This window comes from Nilaparvata lugens, chromosome X, assembly GCF_014356525.2.
Source record: "Nilaparvata lugens isolate BPH chromosome X, ASM1435652v1, whole genome shotgun sequence".
Lineage (NCBI taxonomy): Eukaryota > Metazoa > Arthropoda > Insecta > Hemiptera > Delphacidae > Nilaparvata > Nilaparvata lugens.
In genome coordinates this window covers 52,703,717-52,725,734 of record NC_052518.1, presented here as the reverse complement: position 1 = coordinate 52,725,734, position 22,018 = coordinate 52,703,717, and the positions used below count along the sequence as shown (strand labels likewise).

The window sequence follows — 22,018 nt, the reverse complement described above, 5'->3', positions numbered from 1 at the left end:
AGCCATTATAACAATATTTAAAAGTATTATAATAGCAGTATTTTCTACAATTATTGAATCTAAATCAGTAATCAAATATTTGTAAATTATATTATTCCCAATGGTTGATTTGATGAAGCTCAACTTGCTTACAAGCTGTATACAGACTAACTTGAGTTACACACAATTCGATACTTATAGTTTCTGGCATCCTTTCAAATTCTGCTAGATTGAAAACAACTTGGCGAACATAATTATGATGTGTATCAAGTGTTTGTCATGTTCCATTCAATCTCGTAGAATTTATAAAGACAAATGTGAATCCAAAAATCGATGTGGACTTTACACACCACGTTTGTCTAAATTTGTACTTATCATCGATAGTAATGTGTGTGTTTATCCAATCATTGTATGCTACCACTACTTTACAACTGAAAGTGCCTTCAAGTAACCACACTGGTCCACCAATATATTCCTGGGAGTGGAAACCATAACAATAGACCACGAAAATGTCGAAATTCAATAACAATAGGCGACCACTGAAGGGTCACTAGAACTTCTACCTGTCCATCCATTGTTTTCGGCGGCCCCGTCTCGTTTCTTTAACCCAAAAATTGTCTTCCAAACTTTTCACTCAATAAACCTTCATTGACAGGAGAAAATTTTTTTTTTAGAAAAAGTAAAACAGTCGAAAATAATAAAGTTCAATCTGGAATTCACTTCGCTCAATCAATAGAATTTTAATCACAGATTATCTCAAGCTACAGATCTTGGGCTCCTGGCCCAAATATCATAAGGAGAAGAGGAAATGTTATACATTACGACATAATGAAGAGTGCCACAAAACAATAATCAATGAATTAAACAGTTGTATATTTCCGGCGGGACCAAGTGGAGGTTCACCTAACCGAAATAGTTTTTAGTAACTTTGAGTTAATAACAATACGTCAATTATATGTTATACAGAGAACAATATTGAATATTTAATATTATATATTATTAAAATGTCATTGGATACGTGATGGAATATAAATTCCATTTTCCTCTCACTTCCAACTCAATATTATGATTAATGACCCATTGCTAACATACATTAACTATCACAAATCACTATATTATACAATATTCTGATTGGGAGAAGACAACAGGCATCTCAAATTTTGATGAAAAAAAGTTTTAAAAGAATGAGGTTTTGTTTTTACTATTTAATTTCAAGTCCAATTTTTACTTCAAAACTACCGTAACGTATAAACTGAAAAGTTAAAATGTTGATGTTTGAAAACTAATAAGAAAACAACAATATTTTACTCATATCCCTAATCAATGGAGATTGAATATTATTGATATGTTATATAACAGCAATTTGCTATTGGTTGTCAGTTGCTATCGGGAGCTAGATGAGAAAGCTTCTTATCTTCTAGCGTATCCTAGCCTGTCTCGCTCAGCCCGAAAGTTCTAGCTTGTAAAGTAAGCTTGTAATATTCAAACTATATTTCGATTTGCTTAGAATTTTGTGAAATAATAACTTGAATATTTGAGTAGGTTTTCTCGGTTGAAGTAGTCTCCGTTTTAGCAGAATGACTAAATGTTGAAAGTGCGATAAAAGTCTGACCGGCTGTAATCCAGAACAAAAAAATAATACAGTGTGTGAAATGCAGTGAAACATTCCATGCTGACTGTGTTAACGTGTCCGATAAAAAACCCAGTCGTAAAGGGGCTTATCGTTGTGTTAAATGTGGTGGAAATGCAGCTCAAACTCAACCCAACGAACTTGAAGTACCAGTGAGTAATAATAAAAATACGAATTCGAATATACTAAAGCGGTAGGTGACTTAAATTTGAAGCTTGATCAAAGACTAGCTGAATTTGAGAAGAGACTTTCTGAAGGTTTAGCAGATAATATCAGTTCTATGAAGCTAATTGTTTCAGAGTTATCAACAGGAAAACAATCATTTGAGAAAGCAGTGCGATGAGCTCAATACTAATCTTACAAAAACCCAACTAGAGATCAAGGTCGTTAATTTAAAAATTTCCAAGTTAGACCAATATAGCAGGAAACAAAGTATTGAAATAAGTGGAATCCCCTACACAAACAATGAAAACATCTAAACTTACGGTATATTAGAACAGTTAGCCAAGGCGTTGAATGTAACATGGTGTTTCAGTGAAATAAGTATCGCCCATCGACTGCCTGGACTCAGAAAAGCGATAATAGTGAAATTCGTACGAACAACGACACGTGTTGATGGCTGGCTGCCGCCAAGCTGAAGAGGGATGAACGCGGAACATGTGAGCGCAGCATTCAAAAATAAAACACCTGTATACGTGAACGAGCACCTTACTCAGCAAAAGAAGACTCTCTTCAGTCACGCGAGGAGACTAGTGAAGGAGGGACGTATCACATATGCATGGGTGAAGGATGGCACAATTCTAATCAGGATCACGGCTGCATCCAAAGTCAGAAGGTGGAGAAAATTTACGACATCGATACCCGAGCTTGGAAGCAGTGGACGAGGGCTCACGAGGTCAACAACCGGGAAGCCATCACGCAGAGAGGACTGAAAATAGCGGCAATAATCAAACACTAGACAAGTGAACACCGAGGATCTGGTAATGTGTATAAATTCCACTAAATAATCATTGCATGAACTCAATGGAAGCCTGCATCACCGATGATGAACTATTGAAATAATAAAAATAGAGTAGGACTATTGATGGAATCTTCAAAAATTAATATAAATAATAGCACGAGTGTGATATTTTAATCCTAGAAGTATTAAAATTGATTAACAATAGGAATGATATTAACGTGAATGATATTAATAAGAATCAATTAGGTACTGATCGAAATAGATAATATATAATTATTGATGATAAATTATTCCTAAATTTTTTAAAGAATCAAATTTCAATCGCCTCAACAATTTTTATCATAATTTTGATTCAAGATTATTATTGCAGCTGAGGCAGACTGAATTATATCAGGTTTCAAGCATTCATAAAAAACTGGTAACTCATATCTAACAAAGAAAAACATATATAGAATAGGAGAGCTATTACATTTCATTCATGGATGAAAGAAAGTCTGATTTATTAAAAATGTAATGTTCAATAGAAATACACGATAGACTTGGATAGACTTGAAGCAATATTTTTTTCAATATATTTTTTTTTCTTGGAAAACATTAAAAAAATTATCTGTATCTATTGTTTCTGTATTTTCGGTGATTTTAGTTTTCGTGAGTTTGTTTGTCTTACGATTTGAATAGTGCAGTACATTAAATAATAATGGTTATCAAGATTAGGGTGAATAATATTAACAATACCGCAACTAATTACTGATCATATTAAGTTATAACAAGAGGATTGTTCCCATTTTTTAGAAGAGTCAAATTATTTTTTCATCACGTAATAATTTATTATCAAATACATATTTTTTTCTCTAATTATCTTATTGAAACTGAGTCAAGTTGCAATTACTAATGAGTTAGATTGAACTCTAAAGATAAGTGAGCATGATCTGAGTGATAAAGTAATAAATCGAACATTTGTAAAACAAATGAACCTTTCAAGAAACTTCTTCTTTTTTTCATTAGTCCTTTTACATTTATTTTTCTCATTATTGTTCTTGATTTGGTTGCCGTGATTCTCATTCCTTGTTTTGAATGGGCTGGGCGAGGTAGGCTTCTTTCTTTTCCTCTAGTAGTGGCTAGGCTTTTATTAACAAATAAGGATGACGATGACAGCTTAAATAATAATCCCACTTGCTTAGAATTGGAGCATTTAGTCGATTTCTTTTCATGATTCTGCAGATGTGGGTTTGGAGATCTTTTGCACGAATATTAGAAGTGTTTCTAAAAATCTAGATGATTTGTTGGTGTATTTGCAATCAATTAACACAAAGTTAGACGTAATAATGCTGACAGTGTTGGCTGAGGGAGGAAGTGGCTGTAATGCCAATAGATGGTTACGATGTTATTGCTATTGATAAGCAGCGTCATCAAAATGATGGAGTGATTACCTACATTGATAATATAATTAACTATAAAGCTTCCCAGACAACGTTGGGTGATGTTTATGGAATAACTTTAGATTTTCAGGTTTTAAACAATCCATTTTCTCTCTTAGCACTGTACCGTACTTTTGACAGTAATATCGATTCATTCTTGGACAGCTTGGAAAATTATTATAGTAATTTAAATAGTAATAAAAATTGTATTCTGTTAGGAGATGTCAATATAAACCTGTTTTTAGACAACTAGATAACAAACAGATATTTGAACTGTCTAATCGGATTCGGGACAATTCAATGTGTGAATAAACCCACTAGAATCGAAGAGAATTCCAGCTCAAGCATTGATCACATTTTTGTACGGTACAGTTCACCGGATAAAATTAAGTCAGCCGTATTACATACTAGCATTACCGATCATTTCAGTACGGCATTGAATATTTCAATTCCGGCACAAATACCCTCTACGGTTGTTGAAACTTACAACTACATTGATAAATCAATGCTTGCACAGGCTATTCAAAGCGCTGATTGGAGTACAGTAGAAAATTGTTTTGAAATGGATGACTGTTCAATAAATTTTTTCCAAATAATAAAGAATTCTGTAGACTCAAGTATAAAGAATAGAATGGTTAGATCTAGGCATAAGAAACTTAAGCCATGGATAAAGTTAGGTTTGATTCAAAAGATCAGAGTAAGGGACAAATTGATTAGGAAGTTGAGGAAACAACCATTTAATAACATATTGAAAAACCAATATATTTCTTTCAGGAAAACATTAACGAAACATTTGAAAATAGCCAAGAATATTTATTACAGAAATGAATTGATAGAATTTAGAGACGATCCTAAACGATTCTGGGGAGTGATAGGAGAATTGGCTGGTAGGAAAACAAGTAGGGATTCATTTTTAATTAACAAATTTATGCCGGAAATTAATCCTGTCACACCAGAGGTCCTCAGAGTTGTTGCCGATGACTTCAATGAATTCTTCTCTGAGGTTGGCAAGAATTTGGCCGATGAAAAAGTGTCGGTAGAGCCTCTATTAATTAATGATAGTCATTACATATTAGAAAATAATTTTGTTTTCCGGGAGGTGACAGAGGTGATGTTTTATGGGCTGTGGGTGATCTCAGAGGTGGATCGGCTCCGGGGCATGATAATGTAACTGCTTCCTTCCTAAAAGACAACAAACAAACTATTATCAAACCACTTACTCATCTGATTAATCTTAGTCTACTGTCCGGTGTTTTTCCTGAGTACTTGAAGTTAGCCAAAGTATTCCCTCTTCACAAGTCCGGTGACCCAACTGACAATAATAACTACCGACCTATATCTTTGCTGAGCGTATTTTCCAAAATACTTGAGAGAATAGTAGAAAAACAGCTTTTAAACTATTTAAATGTAAATAACGTATTTTGTGATTGTCAGTATGGTTTCAGAAGCGACAAAAGTATATCAGATGCTTTGTTTGATATCTGTAAACATATAGATGAGGGAATAACATATAACTAACGCTTAATGGTCACATTTTTGGACCTCAAAAAAGCATTTGACTCTGTTGATAGGAACAAATTATTGAATAAACTGGAATGTATTGGTTTACAAGGTACCACATTCTCATGGTTCAAAATTTATCTATCAAATAGACTACAGTTTGATATTATATTAATATTAAAATATAATTTAAATTAATAAAAATATTCAATGATGTAAAAATAAAATAACTTTTCCCATACTTAAGCCATTTCTTCAAGTCCATATGATATATATTTAGATGGTTTGAGTTTGTTTTTCATGGAACAATATTATGGAATTTGTTTTATTAAATTTTTGCAATTGAAAATACATGGGGAAAGTCCCTACTGCCATTACCCCAAGGGTAATACCGGTATTTGTAAGGGTTAAGAAAAAAAAATTTAAGGTACTCATTTTGTCACAAAGTATCTACAAAAAATTTATATTGTAGCCTGTGATATGTAGAAGCCACAAAAAATTTTACCAGACAGAATTGAGAGTTTTACCAAAAACTAGAAAGGATGCTGCTTACTTAACATACCGGCATTCCCCCATTCTACCCTATATTGAAATGTGGCTTGATCAAAATACCCTTTCAATGAATACAGCAAAAACAAGATTTATGCCGATATCACTAAGACCATCAACAGATTACACTTTGTCAAGATTAAAAGTTCACTCTTGTTCAAATTTTCTTGGTACAGTGTGTGACTGTTCTGAGATTTACATGGTTACTTCATATAAATACTTGGGTGTTTTTTCTTTTGATAATAGAATGAGATGGACCGCTCATATTGACTTCATGAAGTAAAAACTCAGAAAATACATAATATATATGACTTTAGAACGATGAGTGAAATCAAAATAGCCTACTTTGCATATGTTCAATCCTTTTTAGAGTTTGGCATAGTAACATGGGGGGGGGCGAATTGAAAAGAACTCTGCAACCTCTCTTCATTGTCCAGAAGGCCATTCTGAAGGCACGATTCAAAAAGAGCCCTCTTTTCTCAACCAACACTCTTTTCAGTAAAAGCTCAGTATTGACAATAAGACAACTTTTTATCAAAAATACATTTATACTCAAATATGCACATCCTCAGGACCGTGACACATATTCATAATACATGATATGCTAGTAACATTGGTATTGCGGCTATCGCCCTGCAGAAAGCTTTCTCTCAAAACCAATTCCTTTTACATTTGTCATGTTCTATATCGAAACTTAACGTCCTATTTTCCACAACTAATATTATTCAATAACATATCCAAAACAGATTTCAAATTGAAATTAAAGATTTTCTTACTACAATTAGGAATATAATCAGAAAATATTATTACAACTAATTACAATAGTCACCATCAAAACTAACACTGATGATTTTTTGTGCTGAAGGGAACCTATATCTGCAGTTTCATTCTTTTATTAAAGTTAGCTTATTTAGTAACCAAAGGGAGGAAAAGATTTATAAATAAAAAATTATAAATTCTAAATTTTTCTGATACTATATTCTCTCCCTATAATAGCATGTTTTAGTAGCTCTGGTCTGCGCACAGGCATCTAGCCCATGCATTTTCATATTATTCATTGTGCTAATTTCCTTAAATATATATTTATCATAGTTTTCCTTGAAACCTAAGCCACATTAAGATTTATACCGGGTGATTACAAATGAAATAGACAACTTCGATAGCCTGTACAAAATTAAACTTGTGTATTTCAACATAGTAAGTGATATAGGTTTGTAGGGAATTTCTTAAAGTTTATGTTGGTAGAACTGTTGCTGGCTATTCTTGGCTGCTCCGTGTTACAACAGCCAGTTTAGTTTAGCAATATGGCTGCTACTCAAGTGGAGAAAGCTTATTGTGTTCTTGAATTAGCCAAAACAAACTCTGTTACTGTTGTGCAGCGTCATTTCAGAACAAAATACGGTAAACCACCACCAACAAGGCAATCAATTTATGACTGGCATGAACGTTTTGAAAGCAGTGGATGTGTGTATAAGAAGAAGAGTACTGGAAGACCTTCTGTTACAGAAGAAAAAATTGATAGTGTTTGTGATGTTTTTGTACGAAGTCCAGGAAAATCGACTAGATCAGCGAGTTTAGAATTGCAAATTCCTCAACCTACTGTGTGGAAAATTCTGCGAAAATGTTTGAAAATGACACCTTATAAATTGCAGTTAGTACAACGTTTAAATGACAATGATAAAGTTGTGTGTAAAAATTTTTGTCAAGAGATGCAACATTGTCTTGAAAATGATGACACATTGTTTAATCGCCTAATTTTCAGTGATGAATGCACTTTTCACATTAGTGGAAAAGTTAACAGACATAATGTACGAGTATGGGGAACAGAAAACCCAAGAGAGGCTGTACAGCATATACGCGATTCTCCTAAAGTGAACGTGTTTTGCGCTTTATCTTGTGAAAAGGTTTACGGACCTTATGAGGCCTTGAAGAATTTCTTCTTCCAAGAACCATCAGTAACCGGAAGAATTTATCTGGACATGTTAACCGAATGGTTAATGCCTCAACTCCATGAAGATAGTTGTAACTTCATTTTTGTACAAGATGGAGCTCTGCCTCACTGGTACTCAGACGTCAGAGGGTATCTGGATGAACATCTTCCTAGACGATGGATCGGCCGTGCAAGTGAGGAAAACGTTGTGTTTCAGCCGTGGCCACCTCGTAGTCCGGACCTAACGCCCTGCGACTTTTTCTTGTGGGGCTATGTAAAAGACAGAGTTTTCGTACCACCGCTTCCTGTTGATATCGATGATCTTAAACAACGAATCACAAATGCTCTTGCTACAGTTAACCGTGAGATGCTTAGTCGTGTGTGGTCAGAATTTGACTACCGTGTTGATATCTATCGTGTTGCAAATGGTGCACACATTGAACATCTGTGAATTTTCAATAAAAACTTCAAGAATTCTTCTATGTAATCATGTAAGTAATGATCTAAACTTTTAAATAATAAATTCTCTACAAGCTATTCAAACTATCTATTTCATTTGTAATCACCCAGTATACTTGAATTTGAAATTTAAATCAATACTTTCATTTTATTTTAGACACTCTACTTAGAATTTATTTTTACTTATATATACGGTAATTTAGGTTCTAGGATGATGCTGTAACACAATGGTTATTAAGTTTTTTTTTGTATTACAATGAATGAGCACAGCATGTTTTATTTTGTTAAATGATTTTTTTTTTTTTGAAATAAGAAACTTTTGTCTGTCTGTCTATTGAATGTATAAGGAGGCAGTTGATTTATTTAAGTAGTAAAATAATAATAGCTATTCAAGTCACGTGGTCGGGAAGAGGCCGTTTGCAGGGTCGAGCTTGATGTTTTCAGTTGAGGCGTTAGCCAAAGACTGGAATTTCATGCAAGCCCTGAAAGAGACATTCACGGTCGTGTAACGTACGATATTTTTTGTCATAGTCATTCAATTTCAGCTGTTTTACATCCATTAAATCAAGCCGGTAAACAGCTGATTGTAGAACAAATAAACATATGATCCTCATTACAGCATACTATACTGTAATAAAATCATATGTTCTTTACAGTCGAGTATGTTTCCTAGTTCCAAAATTAGGAACAGCAAAACTGGCACAAAAACCGAGCGCTTTTTAACGCTCCAAGTAGAAGTTTTGTCAACTAAGGAATTCCTGATTCGAATCTTGTAAACTAGGTTATGTTTCTAGATATAATAATGTCAGCACAAGCAGGTAATGTATTATCTTTCTTAATTACTCTTTTCTAGATTATTATGACAAAAAATAGTGTAAGTTGCTTGGACATGAATGTCTTTTGCAGTGCTAATGAAATTCTAGTCACGGCTAACGCCTTGACTAGAAACATCATTCTCGCCTGCAAAAGGCCCCTTCCCGTCCTTGAGCCTTAAGATAGCCTACTATTTCGCCCGACTTGGACGTAATGAGCTGGTTTTCATGTGTCATATGGAGGCCGGAAGTGATTGTTTTCTGACCAGGCCAGAAAAAATGTTACGGCCCTAGGGCTGTAATGTATTTATAATTATTTAGTTCTGGAAATTGGTTGTCCAGTAATAACTCAGTGTGTGAGAAGAGAATATTATTTTAAATACCCTAGTGAAAGATTATAAAATCGTAAAATACTACAAATTATCACAATGACAAGTCCTGTTTGAAAAACTACTCAAATACTTACTTATTTAGCGAATTCACATCCTGGGGTTTTTCCATCTATCCAATGATCTTCTACCCACTACCCACCTCACAAATGAGGTATTCATTCGTTTTTTAAAACAGAAGGAGATGGTGAGTTGTGGGAAATTAGTGAGTGTTAGGTTGGCAACAACTGTGATGTTTTATCCAAGGAGGATCATGGAGACGAAACAATAGGCTATCCCATTGGTACACTCTGACTGAAGATGTCATTCCCATCAGAAGTTGTAAAATTTGATTTAAAAGGTTTTACAAAATAAATGAGTGAATCAGCTCCCCTATAAAAAATGAGAGGCTATTCAAAATTCATTACAAATTAATAATTCATTATAATGAATCAAACAAGGCTTGGCCGAGCTATAATGTTGATACATTTGAATTATACTTCTATAGCTCGGCCTTGGTTTAGGCATAATTATTGCAAAGACAGACAGACAAATGCCAAAGGCTCCACTTGAAACAAAGCCTTCACTTCTCAGTCGATTACTGTTTATTCATCCCATATTATGTTTATTATTCGTTTTCTATAATGCTATAACTGGATACTGAAGCTCTCTGTAATATCAGAATAAATTCATGCACAATGAATAACCTGATTCTCTGAATAGATTATTGGTAAAATTATGTCAAAAATGATTGATAAATAGATAATGGAAATTTAGTAGAAATAATATGACTATGAATGATATAGTATCAATACTGTGACACTGAACTTAATATTTGTTAATGGGATAAATATAATAGTAGATAAGTTATGCAATACAATATTTATTCAATTACATGAATATATTTCTGTATATTAAACAACAAATAACAATAATTGTTATGGACATTCAATTTTTGGCAGACTATTCTAAATGAAAGTATATTAGTGTTCCTTTCTATACTTACTTAGTGTTCCCTACTAAACTTTTTTTCGAGAATGAAATTTGTGATCATTATTTTTAATCTGTTCGAAAAGTGCCTACAATAAGATTAAGATGTTTTTACCTTAAGATAATAACTATCAACTCTTAGGCCATGACTAAGAATTTTTTATTGTGTTACTTTTAAATTATTATGATGGAACTTCTATTTATTGTATTTTTATATCGTGTGGCAGGCAATTATGAAAGCGGAAACCTTGTGTATGTGGCTGTCTCTGTGTTTTCAGCAGTCTACTGTATGGGAGGTCGAAATCGTTTTTTCCTCTTGTATTGTGTTCATGTATATTGTGTCTACATGGCCTAACCGTTACATACTTTTTTATATATAGAATTGTCTTGTAGATATAGAGGGATACTACTGTAAAGATTCTGTCCCTCCTGAAATAAGGCCTGCAGTGAGCGTCATATGGCAAACAGTTCATAATCCTTATTGATTTCTTTTGTAATATCAGTATTTGTTCTATGTATGTGTGCGGTGCGCTTCCCCAGGCTATTATGCCAAAACTGATGTGTGAAGCGAATAATGAATGATAGGCCATCATTGCAGTGCTTTTATCTGCTATACTCCTTATTCTTCTTATCCCATAGAGTGATGTGGATAATTTGCTACACAGTGATTCAATGTGCTCCTGCCATGTCAAGTTTCTATATAATATTATGACCAGGAATCTTGCTGAACCCGAAATCTCCTCCTCAGTATTCAACTGGCTCCCAGCATTCATGATGGTCCTTGCCTGTGTTTGAAAGTTTACTATGGTACTTTTTGAACTGTTTATATTTCATTTTAATTCTAACAAGGCTTTTTTTGTCGAGGCTATTGTTGTGTTATAATGTGACAGTAGTTCCTCCTGGGTTTTTCCATTTATTATTAATGTAGTGTCATCAGCAAAAGGTATGCATTCTGAAGCTCTTGGGAGTTTTTTAGGAATGCTATTAATATAAATGAGGAAGAGTAAGGGCCCCAGCACCGATCCCTGTGGCACTCCGTTTCTCATAGACTGGGGCAGAGACCTAGCAGTCATTTTTCTCCCACATTTCTCATATTTGAGCTCCACAATTTGGTACCTATTTGTTAAGTAGTTTTCCAGCCATTTCTTTGCCTGTTCTCGTATCCCTATATATTCTATTTCTGACAGCAGAATCGTCCAGTCCAAGGAGTCAAATGCCTTCCGGAGATCCAGGAAAACCGCCGAGACCCTGTTTTTTTCTCCCAGTTCTCTGTAATTAAGTGGATGAAATTTGCTATAGCTGTATCAGTTGATTTATCGTCCCTGAATCCATGTTGATATTGGTGGATCTTTTTAGTTCTTTTGAGAAAGTATAATATCTGTAGGTATATAACTTTTTCTAAGTATTTAGATGGCGTTGGCAGATTTGATATCGGTCGGTAGTTCTCAATGTCAGTTTTACAGTTCTTCTTATGTTTTGGATGGACAATGATATCTTCATGCTGTCGGGCACTATTGATTCTCTTATTGAAAAGTTGATTATTTGTAGGATTGGGCAGGCAATTTCCTTTCGACAATGGTACAGCAGTTTCCCTGGGATTCCATCTATACCTGCTGAGTATTTGTGTTTTGTTTTTGCAAAAATTTCAAGCATGTCCTTCTCTGTCACTCTCTTGTATGCCTCCAGCAATTCCTCATCACTCTGTTCCAATTCACAATTAGCAGTGCTTGATGTCTGACGGTCTGTCTGCTCTATATTTAAGAAATAATTATTGAAGACTTCCACTAGGTTGTGGGGATTTTTTTCTAAATTGCAATTTATCCTCAGACAGACTCCCTCATCCTCATCGTCATTCCTCCTCTTCCTTCTCTCTTCATTTATCACCTGCCATGTCTCCTTTGTCTGGTTAGTTGACCGCTTTATTCTCTCTGCTATATGTCTTTTCTTTTCATTTTTGACTTCACAATCATATAATTTCTTCAGATAGGAATATTTATCCTTGTGATCCTGCTCTCCAGTCAGCATGTATATGGTATTAGCATCAAGAAGCCTCTGTCTCAACTTCCTAATTGTTTCTGTTATTTTGTATTGGTTTTTTCTCAGGGTGCCAAGTTTTTTATATTTAAACGGGCAGATGCAATTTAGATAGTACTGCATTGTTTTGATGAAAATATTGTACTTATCATTTACAGATCTTGTATTCATCAGTTCACTCCAACTCTCTCTTTGCAGACGTAGTCTAATTAGTTCCATATTTTGAGTGTTCAGTTGTCTTATCTGTCATATGAGGCGTTTGGAGATTCACGGCTGTGTCTAAAATGCATTCTAATCCTTTGTGATCTGATATTACATTATTTATAATCCTGACTGTAGGCCTGATCATGTTTGTAATACAGTAATCTATGCTAGTTTCTGTGTCTGTAGTTTGTCGAGTTGGTGGAAGCTGTACAATATCTAAACTATGCTGTGCCAAGATTTTCTTTAGTTTTCTCAAATTTGGAAAATCTTTTAGAGAGTTTATATTTAAATCACCCATTATTGCAATATTCTCGTTTTTTGTCATGATGCTAGTCAAAAACTTGTCCATATATTCTAAAAATTCCAGGGTATTCCCCGATGTCGGTCTGTAGATGCATACTATTATAAGCCCTTGAGATTTTGTTTTAAATTTCAGTGCAGCTATTTCACATGTCGATTCCATGGAAGATGATTCTGTGTCAATTATTTCAAGGTTGAAGTCCATCATGTTGCGTGAGTATATAGCTGTGCCACCCCACATATGTTGCCTCCTTGAGAATTCTGATTGAAAAGTGTAACCTGGTATATTAGTAGTTTATTTGTATTTAGTCATATTTATTCGTATATTTATTCATATTTATTTGTAGTTATTATTTATTTATTAGTAGTTTATTATTAGTTTATTGGTAATTTATTCTTGTTAAGTCCGTGTTCTGCTATTAATAGGAAGTGAGGTCTTATCTTGTCCAATTCAATAACCAGCTGATCTATTTTTTTCTGAAGGCCTCTTTGTATGTTTAGGAAAAACATCTTCAATTTTCTGTTTTTTGGTTCGTTTGGGTTTTTGTTTGTGCTCAATGCCTGTTTTTTGTTTAATACTTTCGATGTGTAAGGCTGTTTGCAGGAGTTGAGAAGTTTTTTGGAATGTTGCTCTCTGTTCTAAGGTTTTGTTTGCATGTGAGTCCATCAGTGTCAGTGCATGGATCTCTTCTATCCTGTTCCAAGTCCTCTACATGTATATCTGTCTCATCAGGATGAAAGTGGCCATCAATGTGAAGAGTAGCATGTAGGATTTCCCTCACAATGTAACCTTTTCCCATTCTGTTCAAATGCAACCCGTGTTTTGTGTGATAATGGCGTGGCAGGCTCCATAGTTTGATCAGCTTTATTGAGTTAGTGTGACATAGCTTACTTATGTGTAGGTTTGCCTTCCAGATGAGATTATTTTGGTGTGACCTTTCTGCCAGATCGTAGTGGTATGGTATGTCAGAAAGGATTATTTGAATGCCGTTATGTCTTGAAATGAAATACCTGAGAGATGGTATGTATAATTCTACATCTGATATTGTGGAGGTTTCTGTGAAAATGTTGGTTCCGCCCACGACAACTAAGCAGGTTTTATGGTTAGGGTAAAGCTCTGAATTGTGAATATATTTATTAGTAATTTCAGCTAATGAAGCGCCAGGATATACTAAGCCACAGCATCCATGATTTTTTGGCAGATAATTCTGTAGCTGGCAACTCAGATTTCTACCTTGACTGTCAGCTAATATTATTACATTTCCATGATGAGGATTAGTGTTTGATTCAGTGAGTGCGTTGTCCCTCAGCGTGATTGTATTGAACTGTGATGTGGAGCTGAGCTTTTTTATTTCTTGGTTTAGCATATTTGTATTTTCAATTAACTTCTGAATCCGCTTCTGCTGCTTTTTGATCTTGATTTTGAGAATGTTCGACTCCTCAACAAAATCATTTTCATCAGCTTCACTCTCAATATTAGGCCTACTTGGAAAATCAATATTCAAGTCCAACCATTTATTCCCAGCTAGAAACTCTGGATTCTCTCTCAATAGGTTCAAATTTCTATGAATCCATAGGCCTTTTGCCTCTGGTTTTTTTGGGTTGGACTGTATGATACGAATAAACACATTCATATATTATCTAATTCAGCAGACCAGTATTTAGATCCAGGAAAACAAATAGGAAAAATCACTTACCCCAATTGAAACTATGACGTAATGATCCCGATTTGTTACAAACAGGGTTTCAGGTGGTAAATTGGAATAAGGAATATGAAGGAGACATATGGGTGAAAACAAATCGATATTATTCTGCAATTGTGTGTGCTCTTGTGGTCCTTATTCTTCAAACATTTGTACTGACTGGATATATATTTCGCTCAAAAGTATTTTAAGCGATTTAGGGCATTGGCTTTCACTCTCAATATATTTTCACAAGCACAAGCACAAGTTATGAATCAATTACACAAAACGGATATATTATACTTACAATAATAATGGGACGAATTCCCCACGATGACATATTCAAAAAATAGCCAATTGAACAAATGGGAGTTGTGCCTTGAACGATAAATTGATGAGTAATACAATTTCAAATGGCCTCAACAACATTAATATCACTATCATTATCTTTACCATACAAATATCAACCAACTTTATGAACACAAACATAATAAATTTTTAATACAACCTTAGGGAAGGTATGTTCTCAAGTAGTTCAAACTTAGCTGGTTATAGACAGAGGGTCACCAGGGGCACCATTTAGGGGGGGGGGGCAGGGGGCTGGGCTTAGGCCCCCCCCCAAGGATCAGATAAATAATAAAAATTCTGGTCTATCTACACGAATCCTTAGAATCTCATACTGATTTAATACTTTTTTTGAACATCAGTGGTATAATTCCTTCTACAGTATCAACAATGTAACAAACTTGCCTTGAAACTGTGGATACAGGTACAGAGTAATAAAGAATATATTTTTCTCTTTGGTATAGTTAAAGCTTAAATATAGAATGGGTACAATTATTCATCAGGTCACAATAAGTGAGTTATTGCATAAATTTCAACGTGAGAATTAACAAGTTGCAAGATGTCACAGTGAAAGCAAAAGAAAGGGCACAATCAGACAATCAAAAATGTATGTACAGAGTTGGTCAGAATTATGGGAACAGCATAATGTTTCTTTAGCTTTCTAACTGAAAGTTATTTTCCAATTAGAATATGATCCCCAATGAAATAGTTGAAATTGTCACTGTAAAAGAAAAATTTATCTGTTTCCATGATTTTTGAGAAAACATGATTTTTGAGTTTCCATGATTTTTGGTGGCACCAGGCCACCAGGATTTGACCTTCCTAGACATGCATGGGTCGCATTAAACCGAATCCGAACATTGCACGGTAGATGCAAAGCATCTCTTTTCGAATGGGGCTTTATAGACTCTCCAGGATGCGATTGTGGAGCTCCATTGCAGACAATGAAACACATTGTCTATGAATGTGACAGACGTGCCTACCTGGGTGACAGTAATGACTTTACTGTGGCAAGCCCTCAGGCGATCCAGTACATTTTAATTTTAAATTTGGACGTGCACTTGTAATCAGTGCAAAATTACAAGGACTTACGAATAAGGAAATGCCATACGCTATAATATAAATATATATATATATAATATATATATATATATATATATATATATTATATATATATATATATTATATATATATATATATTATATATATATATATATAGGTTCATTCCTTAACACAAAGTGGGTCGTTTGCATAAATTTGTACAACTCGTGTTGGTCTGTTCGAGTAAGTTGGTCCAAGCATCTTTAGTAGCTCCACAGACCTATCATGTGATGGCGTTTGTGTAATGGAGTATAATAGTTGACTCCCGTGGGTCTGAGCTTTCGCACCATTTATTCAGACTGAACTCGATTTGAGGTTATGTATTGAAGTTCGCGCCGTTTCTGTTGTGAATGGAATAATATTATGTCCTCTTGTCCTCGTCTGTCAGCTGATTGTTGTCTGCAGAGTGAAAGTGATATTGTGTTTTTGTGATGTTGTGATTGTGTCAAAATGTCCAAAAAGATTATTCAAGCAGTGATCAAATTTTGAATTGCTTTAAAGGTAAGTCAGTTATAGAATTATAACTTGTACTTGAATTATTATAATTACTTGTACTATTTAGCTTGCTTCTTGTTCAATTATTTCCTTATGAGATTTAGTAATGCTTTAAGGTTATCAACATTTTGAAACGAAATCAAGAATAAGACACATCAAAAGTAGAAATTAAAAGTAAACCGCATCACTACTCACAGAGTGTACCTATGTAATTGAGTGATTCGAAATAAATAAATGTAACAAAAAATTAAATCGTAAATGTAATTCCTTCATTTCTATCACTACTTACAAGCTCAACTAAATCTGCACAAGAATCTTATTCTATTAGAATATATACTGTAAATATATACCTGAATAGAATAATTGGTAAGAAGCTCATTGGCAATGAAATTCTCAATTGTGTAAATAAATATTTAGATCATAAAAGTCAAGTTAGTCCTAAAATCATTCCTCTTCAGCCATGTAATTAGATATAAATAACTCTGTTAATAGGTCGAAAGTTAGGAATTGATATGCAAACGATATCAATCCTGGGCCTGGGACTAATGATAAATTAACAGCTAATGAAGCTTTTCTAAACACTACATTTTTGAATGTCCAGGATAGGCTATATCAAACAAATTAAAATATATTTCCCTCTTATGTTATAACTATAATGCTAAGATAATTATTACTGTTTGTGAACACTGGTTAACAAACGATGACTGTAGCTATCTTACAATACCTGGCTATGAACTTGGGTCCTTCTATGGAAGAAAAAATTCCATTCATGGTGGAGCAGCAATTTTTCTAATTAATGGATTGGAATTCAAAGAATTAAGCATAGTAAAGGAACTTTCTATAGAAATAGTTTGTGAAGCTGCTGCAATTGAACTTCCAAATGAGAAAATAATTGTTTTGTCATTGTACAGACCCTATAATAATGATGTTAGTTTTTTAACAACTCTCTATCCTGTCTTAATGATATATTATGTGCCATTTATAAATGTAACTATAATTTAATATTATGTGCTGATTTCAATGTCAACTTTAATGTGAATGATAATTTTAATAGAGATCTTTGCAATTTGTTTGAATGTTTTGATATCCATATTTCTACAAATGAAATCACTAGACCAGGCACACTGAATGATGGCCACTGTATTGATAATGTTGTGACTGATATTCATGATAGCAGACATGTGACCCAAGCTATCAATACACATCTACTGTCAGATCATCATGCCCTACTATTTAAATCTATAATAGATGTGAAAAATGACTCTCAAAGTTTTTCTAGTGTAAACAAAAAGCTAGTTAGGTTAGTTAATGATCAGAACACTTATTTATTTGTTAGGCTAATATTAGTATCATACACTGGAGTGTGGTGTATTTGCTTAATGATGCTAATGATAAGTTTAAGAAGTTTTTTGATTTGTATATGTCAGCTGTTGATGCTGCTTATCCTCTTAGAGGTTTCAAAGTTAGTAAGCCTAAGCTGGATGATGGATGGTATACTGCTGATTTAATGAAACTCAAACATAGTTGTGATGAATATTATAGCTCACTGAATTTTTTAAAACTAATCAGTTTAGAGATAAATATAAAAGCTGTAAGAAAGAGTATAGAATTGCTATTAAGAATGCAAAAATGAATTATTTCAACAACAAAATAGAGCACTCAAAAAATAAAACTCAAGCTGCATGGAAGGTAGTTAAAATTCCTACAAATGTCAACAATGAAGCTATTGATTTTTTTTTTTTGAGATTACGTCCTAAAGACTCCAGTCATGGAGAGTATAAGACAAGACATGTTATTACATAATAATTCTAACACTAAGTAGTTCAACCTAGTTTAGGTTTGAAAGGAATTCTTGTACACTATAAAAAGCTCTATCAACTAAATATTTTTTCATTTGTTTTTGAAAATCTTCAAATCATCATTACTTTTCAAGATTTGAGGTAGCTTGTTATAAAATTTCTTACCAATATAATCTGGTTTTTGTTCAAATAACCTACTATTGTGACCCATTATATGATAATCTGCTCTGTTTCGCGTATTATACTCATGAACATCTGAATTCTGGATCACACCATTCGTTTTCACATGCATTACAACTTCATATACATACAAAGATGGCACAGTTAATAGACCAAGCTTTTTAAATAAAGGCCTACAAGAGTCTAACCTATTCACTTTCTCTATACATCTGAGTGCCTTCTTTTGAATCTTAAACACTCTGTCCATATTTTGTTGAGATGAATTACCCCATACTAAAATAGCATACCTAATATGAGATAGTATAAGTCCATGGTAAGCAGTTAACAGTAGTTTTTTATCATTCAGCCTAGCAAGCTGCTTCACATGATGATAACAACGCTGATTCATTTAACAACTTTTTCATTGAAAAAGTTGAGGAAATTAGTGAAAATGTGCCAGTTAGTGAACCTCTCACCTCTCACTACATCGATAAGTGCAATAGGCCTAATGTACCATTTTTTCCAACCTGTTACTGCAGATTATGTGTACCAGAAAATAAGTAGTCTTAACAACATAATTTGTAATATAGAAGGCACTGATGAAGCAGGATTTCTCTTTGCTGATGATTTTGGTCTCAAAGTTAGTTGTAAATCGGAAGCAGGTGTAAAAAATTGTCTAGTTGATAGCTCTCTACTCCTTAATGATTGTTGTGCTAGTAATTATTATGTTCACCGATAATAGAAATTCAAACAATGAAGTAGGGACTGAACCTTTAAAATTTCTAGGTATTGTTCTTGATCCCAAACTTAATTGGCAACCACATAATATGCAGAGTTAATTAGTGAAAAAAATAGCAAAGGTACTCTACTTGCTGAGAAGGTTAAAGTTAACTGTAGATATTAATATATTATTAAATGTGTATTTCTCTCAAATACAAAGTTTACTGTCCTATGGTATACTATTATGGGGCTCTAGTACTCATGTCTCAAAAATATTTATACTCCAAAAGAAAGCAATTAGATTGATTTGTAATGTTGATATGAGGACCCACTGTAAACCTTTTTTCACAAATTTGGGAAATTTAACTGTCTATTCTTTGTATGTATTATTTAGTGTTAGTTAAGTACATAGTAATCTGGATTTTTTAAAATTAAATAGTGACTGTCATGGATATGAAACCAGAAATAGGAATAATATCAGAGTTCAATAGTTCAGGTTCACAACTTCACAAAAAAATCTTCTGTACACATCTGTTAAACTGTACAATTCATTACCACTAGAAATTAAGGCACTGCCTCTTACATTCTTCAAAAGGAAATTGAAAACTGTACTGAAAGCTGAAAGTTTTTAAGATAACATCCAAGAATTTCATGTAATTGACTGGACCAAATATTTGTAGGCTAATATTATTTGTATATATTAATTGTATTATGTAATATCTAGTACCTATTTTTGACATTTATCAATGCATTGTTAACAATGTCTATGATAATATAGATTCTTATTCTTATTCTTTCAAGAATGTGAACAAAAAAAGGCTTGCTCATTTTTGAAAGTGGATTTCATATTTATTTTTTGTTTGTATTCTAGTTTCCTACATCTTTGTGAGTAATGAGAGAATTGAACAAATACTTTCTGTATTAATTAAATTTATTACTTATAATAAATTAACTTATTACACATGGATGAGTGGATGAATAACCCCCATAATAATTTGAAATTAAAAATGGTTTTTGAATTTCAGTATTTTTTTTATTTCTACAATTTATTCCTGTTTATTATTTCATTTATTTTATAATAGTTCCTGTTATATTCAATATAAACAATTTTCATAGATAGAGAATAGCTGCTACAGTATCTTATATTCACTTTCTAGAAAACCACATGAAAATACATGTGAAACAATTGTGGAAAATGCACATTGTAGTGGGTTCTAGCACATACAATATTATTAGATTACAAACTCTACCTCTTCTTTGGTTCTAACCTTCTTATTGTGGAAAACTTTTTTTTAAAATTGCAACTTTGAATGCTTTATTGAAAAACGATGATACGTATCAAAAAAGTATTTTAGCTGTTGTTTTTCTTCCAAAGACTACATTAAAATAATGTGTCATCTAGTGTGATGATCTTTTTCTTCGAGAAATATTAGTTTAATTGAAATAGATGGAAACAGTTAATTAATCAAACTTGAAAAGCTAATTATACATTGAAACAAATCCTGAAACAAGAAATCTAGCTTATTGGAAGAATAGCTTCCAAAATTACTAATGAAGCTAACAATGAAAATCAATGAAAAAAATTCCAATGTCACTTCAAAAATCATAAATTGAATCTATGAAGTGCATCAACAAATCAACTGCATTCAGCCTATCAGCTTGGAAAATTATGTATTATCATAAATTCAATCGAAAGAAAATACTGTAACCATGCCTATTGGAAGAATCCTTACAGACAACGCGAGGAACGGAGAACCAAAAATTGAAATTCTATCAGCCAGTTGCATAAAAGAAAATCAAACCATAAGATGACGTCTTTAATGGAGCCACTACAGCCACTTCCCTGTTCAGCTCTGTATGATGACGTCATCTTATGTTAATTAAATTACATTTTCTTTTGTGCAACTTGCCGTTTGTGTTGGAACTTGGAATTATGACATCCCTATTGTCTGTACAGGTAGATCGGAATTTTCTCTTTTATTATATTCGGAACCTACAAGTTATGTATGGTAGCCATTGAGCTTATTAATTTTTTTGTCCAAAAAGATGTGGGGTCCCAAATTTGAGAATAATTTTCAATATCATTTATCTTATCAATTCGAGTGATAGCTCATTTTACTCTAGAACATGGTATGCCATAGTGGAGTAGGTCAATTTCCACACAGAAAAAACTAAACAAGTAGAATAGAGGACACATTATAAAATTTTTTGTAACTAACTAGGTTTTGTATGTAATTTATTGTAATTTATCTAATATGTTGCGTAATTGATCTTGTAGTTTTTTTTGGGGGGGAAATAAACATTCATTTAATTATTTGTTCATTTTACTCAGCTCTTCAAGGTGGGTTCAATGCATATCGGTTACCTGATTGAACCTTACCTAACCCTAACGCATGCCTTCGCCACGACCAACCTCACCAGACATGTGTATTTTAATGAAATGATTATAAACTCAACTTTTTGGAATGGGATTGCTCCAAAAATACTTCAACAGTGTAATAAATAAGTCAACAGTGCAATTCATTAAAATATACATAGCCTATCTGGTGAGGTTAGAGGTACTAGTGAGGTTTTGTCAGGCAA

General features: G+C 33.3%; 1 protein-coding gene across 9 annotated transcripts in view; it reads right to left on the bottom strand.

The window, feature by feature from the left end:
- The window catches only part of LOC111057516 (vacuolar protein sorting-associated protein 37B), a 150,512-nt gene that overhangs the window by 3,895 nt on the left and 124,599 nt on the right, over positions 1–22,018 (bottom strand). For 2 of the 9 annotated variants that reach the window (XM_039443322.1, XM_039443321.1), the window contains exon 5: positions 4,730–5,170. The exons of 6 other annotated variants lie outside the window; for them this stretch is intronic. In XM_039443322.1, the coding sequence (XP_039299256.1) occupies positions 5,105–5,170 (66 nt within the window). In that variant the 3' untranslated portion in view covers positions 4,730–5,104. Of the gene's footprint in view, positions 1–4,727; positions 5,171–22,018 lie in introns of those variants that run through there. One more of the 9 variants, XM_039443320.1, reaches the window with a different exon arrangement.